Source organism: Oncorhynchus clarkii, chromosome 24 (assembly GCF_045791955.1).
Source record: "Oncorhynchus clarkii lewisi isolate Uvic-CL-2024 chromosome 24, UVic_Ocla_1.0, whole genome shotgun sequence".
In the NCBI taxonomy this organism is placed as follows: Eukaryota; Metazoa; Chordata; class Actinopteri; order Salmoniformes; family Salmonidae; genus Oncorhynchus; species Oncorhynchus clarkii.
In genome coordinates, this window is record NC_092170.1 from 40,114,215 (window position 1) to 40,119,795 (window position 5,581).

Consider the following 5,581-nt stretch of genomic DNA (forward strand, 5'->3'; position numbering starts at 1 on the left):
GGGTACCCCTCACTCCAAGCAAGACTAACAGCAGAAACATGGCTCCAGTGTTGAAATGGTGTTGTCACTCAGGAAATGAAACCATGGAATCCCACCCCCCCCCCACCCCCCGCTACACTAAAATCTGTGTAAATCAAAGGTTAAATATTGAAAGAAGCACACAATGAAGATAGTCACTTTCAATTAATATTTTCTAATTAGGAGTGTCAAGTAACCTGCACTGTGCTACACAGAGAAAGAGGGCGAGAGGGGTAGAGACAGCGAGGGAGAATGAGACAGCGAGGGAGAATGAGACAGCGGGGAGAATGAGACAGCGGGGGTGAATGAGACAGCGGGGGAGAAAGTGACAGCGGGGGAGAATGAGACAGCGAGGGAGAATGAGACAGCGGGGGAGAATGAGACAGAGGGGGAGAATGAGACAGCGGGGAGAATGAGACAGCGAGGGAGAAAGAGACAGCGAGGGAGAAAGAGGCAGGGCGGGAGAAAGAGGCAGCGAGGGAGAATGAGGCAGCGAGGGAGAACGAGGCAGCGAGGGAGAAAGAGGCAGCGAGGGAGAACGAGACAGCGAGGGAGAAAGTGACAGCGAGGGAGAAAGACACAACGAGGGAGAATGAGGCAGCCATGGAGAATGAGGCAGCCAGGGAGAATGAGGCAGCCAGGGAGAATGAGGCAGCCAGGGAGAATGAGGCAGCCAGGGAGAATGAGGCAGCGAGGGAGAAATGAGACAGCGAGGGAGAAATGAGACAGCGAGGGAGAATGAGACAGCGAGGGAGAAAGTGACAGCGAGGGAGAAAGAGACAGCGAGGGAGAATGAGGCAGCCAGGGAGAATGAGGCAGCCAGGGAGAATGAGGCAGCCAGGGAGAATGAGACAGCGAGGGAGAAAGTGACAGCGAGGGAGAAAGAGACGGCGAGGGAGAAAGAGACGGCGAGGGAGAATGAGACAGCGAGGGAGAAAGTGACAGCGAGGAAGAAAGTGACAGCGAGGGAGAAAGAGGGCGCGAGGGAAAGGGAGAGGGGTAGAGACAGCGAGGGAGAAAGTGACAGCGAGGGAGAAAGTGACAGCGAGGGAGAAAGAGACAACGAGGGAGAAAGAGACAGCGAGGGAGAAAGAGACAAGGAGGGAGAAAGTGACAGCGAGGGATCAGTGTTCTGACAGCACCACTAAAAAACTAAACCAGAAGACATCTGGTCAACATCTGACAACAATTCTGCATGTAGGTCTAATTTTAAAATGTAGCTAGAACAGAACGATAAAAAGACACAAACACACACTGCACATTGGCCTCAACATGCGCCACAGACACAACCCAAACTCAAAATAACTCAGTGACGTCCAGAGGCAAAGAGCACCCTCTAATTCAAAGAGGAGTCTATATGGTGATTAAGAACCATGTAAAAAAATTGTCAACTGTCAAATACACACCACACACACACACACACACACTCACACACTTTCTACTGCAACACTTCCTCTATGACTGCTAGCCTCTGCTACAGATTATACATCTACAATCAGAAATCCTATCTCCCAGTCAAAGCGTTGGCTACTACATGGAATAAGAACCTATCTGACCCTGGACTCGTGGTTAGGGGCAAGATGCAGCTTCTCCCAGCAGATACTCAGCACCACAGAACCGAGCAACGGGCTCAGAGCTATGGGTGTGCACAGTTCAGGAACCAGTTACATTCTAGCTAGGAGACATAGAAGGAATGTGCATCGATGCAGCAAGCAGCGTTTGAGCCACCTTGGATTAAACTCGTGGAACTGCAACACATTGGCCTTTTCTCAATTGTTTTCGCTCAAATTCCTTTGTCCTCTCCCGCCTCCTTTCGAAAAAGGTCAAAGGTCATCGAGGAGAGGGAACGGAGACAAAAAAATGTGATCGTAGGAAATGAGACTCCTTGTCCACTCACACGTCATCAGGCAAACGGCATTTCCAGGGGTGGATCCCAAAACATACTGAACAAAACTATAAAAAACAACATGTAAAGTGTAGATCCCTGGTTTCATTGTTCTGTGGTGCTGAGTATCTGCTGGGAGAAGCTGAAATAAAAGATCCCAGAATTTTGCAATACGCACAAAAAGCTTATTTCTCAAATGTTGTGCACCGATATGTTTACATCCCTGTTAGTGAACATTTCTCCTTTGCCAAGATAATCGATCCACCTGACAGGTGTGGCAAATTATAAAGAAGATTAATCATGATCATTACACAGGTGAACCTTGTGCTGGGGACAAAAAAACAAAACAAAAATCACACAACAAAATTCTACAGATGTCTCAAGTTAAGGGAGCATGCAATTGGCATACTGACTGCAGGAATGTCCACCAGAGCTGTTGCCAGAGAAATTCATGTTTATTTTAGAGAATTTGGCAGTACATCCATCCGGCATCACAACCACGTGTAACCACACCAGCCCAGGACCTCCACATCCGGCTTCTTCACCTTCGGCTGAGACCTGCCACCCGGACAGCTGATGAAACAGAGGAGTATTTCTGTCTGTAATAAAGCCCTTTTGTGGGGAAAAACTCATTCTGATTGCACCCATGTCTACACCCCTGTCCAGTCATGTAAAATCCATAGATTAGGGCCTAATGGATTTATTTCAATTTGACTGATTTCCTTATATGAACTGAAATTTTTTGAAATTGTAGCATTTTGCATTTATATTTTTGTTCAGTATATATACAGTGCCTTGCGAAAGTATTCGTCCCCCTTGAACATTGCGACCTTTTGCCACATTTCAGGCTTCAAACATAAAGATATAAAACTGTATTTTTTTGTAAAGAATCAACAACAAGTGGGACACAATCATGAAGTGGAACGACATTTATTGGATATTTCAAACTTTTTTAACAAATCAAAAACTGAAAAATTGGGAGTGCAAAATTATTCAGCGCCCTTAAGTTAATACTTTGTAGCGCCACCTTTTGCTGCGATTACAGCTGTAAGTTGCTTGGGGTATGTCTCTATCAGTTTTGCACAACGAGAGACTGAAATTTTTTCCCATTCCTCCTTGCAAAACAGCTCGAGCTCAGTGAGGTTGGATAGAGAGCATTTGTGAACAGCAGTTTTCAGTTCTTTCCACAGATTCTCGATTGGATTCAGGTCTGGACTTTGACTTGGCCATTCTAACACCTGGATATGTTTATTTTTGAACCATTCCATTGTAGATTTTGCTTTATATTTTGGATCATTGTCTTGTTGGAAGACAAATCTCCGTCCCAGTCTCAGGTCTTTTGCAGACTCCATCAGGTTTTCTTCCAGAATGGTCCTGTATTTGGCTCCATCCATCTTCCCATCAATTTTAACCATCTTCCCTGTCCCTGCTGAAGAAAAGCAGGCCCAAACCATGATGCTGCCACCACCATGTTTGACAGTGGGGATGGTGTGTTCAGCTGTGTTGCTTTTACGCCAAACATAACGTTTTGCATTGTTGCCAAAAAGTTCAATTTTGGTTTCATCTGACCAGAGCACCTTCTTCCACATGTTTGGTGTGTCTCCCAGGTGGCTTGTGGCAAACTTTAAACAACACTTTTTATGGATATCTTTAAGAAATGGCTTTCTTCTTGCCACTCTTCCATAAAGGCCAGATTTGTGCAATATACGACTGATTGTTGTCCTATGGACAGAGTCTCCCACCTCAGCTGTAGATCTCTGCAGTTCATCCAGAGTGATCATGGGCCTCTTGGCTGCATCTCTGATCAGTCTTCTCCTTGTATGAGCTGAAAGTTTAGAGGGACGGCCAGGTCTTGGTAGATTTGCAGTGGTCTGATACTTCCATTTCAATATTATCGCTTGCACAGTGCTCCTTGGGATGTTTAAAGCTTGGGAAATATTTTTGTATCCAAATCCGGCTTTAAACTTCTTCACAACAGTATCTCGGACCTGCCTGGTGTGTTCCTTGTTCTTCATGATGCTCTCTGCGCTTTTAACGGACCTCTGAGACTATCACAGTGCAGGTGCATTTATACGGAGACTTGATTACACACAGGTGGATTGTATTTATAATCATTAGTCATTTAGGTCAACATTGAATCATTCAGAGATCCTCACTGAACTTCTGGAGAGAGTTTGCTGCACTGAAAGTAAAGGGGCTGAATAATTTTGCACGCCCAATTTTTCAGTTTTTGATTTGTTAAAAAAGTTTGAAATATCCAATAAATGTCGTTCCACTTCATGATTGTGTCCCACTTGTTGTTGATTCTTCACAAAAAAAATACAGTTTTATATCTTTATGTTTGAAGCCTGAAATGTGGCAAAAGGTCGCAAAGTTCAAGGGGGCCGAATACTTTCGCAAGGCACTGTATATACATACATACATACATACATACATACATACATACATACATACACACACACACATGTAAAATGGTAAAAACAAATTTTACTAGTTGTGGCAGACATTTTATAGATACAACGGTTGTTTTTAAACATGAGCATGCATTTCTCCTCCAACAAAACAAAAGTTGAATCAAAGATTTTAAAACTCTTCCACGGTAGGACACACGACTATCTTCGATGAAAGGTGGCTATCGAGGGGAGGACTCTCTTCCGTTCACCTACTAACAAATCTCCTCCACCACGTCACGGAGGAGAGAGGATGGAGCAGAGGACAAACTTTTGCACAAATGATAAAAGGCCATTGGTTAATCAACGAGCGTGACAGGAGCAGGGACGACACAACGGCAAGGCATATTCTTTAAAGCTAACATCTAATTGGACAAAAAGCAACTTGTATGGCCTTGAAGAAAGAGAGAGAGAGAGAGAGAGAGAGAGAGCGAGAGAGAGAGAGAGAGAGCAAGAGAGAGAGAGAGAGAGCAAGAGAGAGAGAGAGAGAGCAAGAGAGAGAGAGAGAGCAAGAGAGAGAGAGAGAGAGAGCAAGAGAGAGAGAGAGAGAGCAAGAGAGAGAGAGAGAGAGCAAGAGAGAGAGAGAGAGCAAGAGAGAGAGAGAGAGAGAGCAAGAGAGAGAGAGAGAGAGAGCAAGAGAGAGCGAGAGAGTGATTAGGAACCTAACACTATCACTAGAGCAGCCTGACCTCCAGCTACAGAACTAGCCTGAGGTTAGGAAGGAGAAAGACGGCCACTCATACCACTTCTCCATGTCCCCCAAACCATGGCAACCACATCATATGACCACCTCCCATGACCAGCAGGACAATGAGAAAATGCAGACCGTGTGTAAACCTCACGAACACTTCCTGTTGGCTGAAAAGGTCCAAACATGCACAGTGGGGCGGGGCTCTCGGAATGTTAAACAAAACAACAACAAAAAAAGTACTGCATAGAATCTGTCCCACTTCACAGGCATGTGCAAGAGTACATAGGCTCCACACTGTTAGGCTACACTACACGGTTACAAATGATTTATAACGTTATAAAACTCAAATACATGTTCTAACCAAGACTGCAACTGAACCGTTCACACCACTCAACAGATCCATGTTTGGTAACGGAGGAGAGGAAGTGAAACTTTCCCCTTTTCCTCTCTGAAAAAGGCAGAGATGGATGAATCAAGAGAAAAACAGGAACTCACAATCTAGTCCTTTTCTCTCCAAAGGAAAATATTATTCTGCCA

The 5,581-nt window shown here is 44.8% G+C and overlaps 1 protein-coding gene across 1 annotated transcript; it reads left to right on the forward strand.

Moving 5' to 3' along the window:
- Window positions 1–719: 719 nt before the first annotated feature.
- LOC139382662 (RNA-binding protein 25-like) lies at window positions 720–1,154 on the forward strand. Its single transcript, XM_071126751.1, has one exon. It carries the CDS (start codon window positions 720–722, stop codon window positions 1,152–1,154), a length of 435 nt encoding a protein of 144 aa, XP_070982852.1.
- The last annotated feature ends 4,427 nt before the right edge of the window (window positions 1,155–5,581 follow it).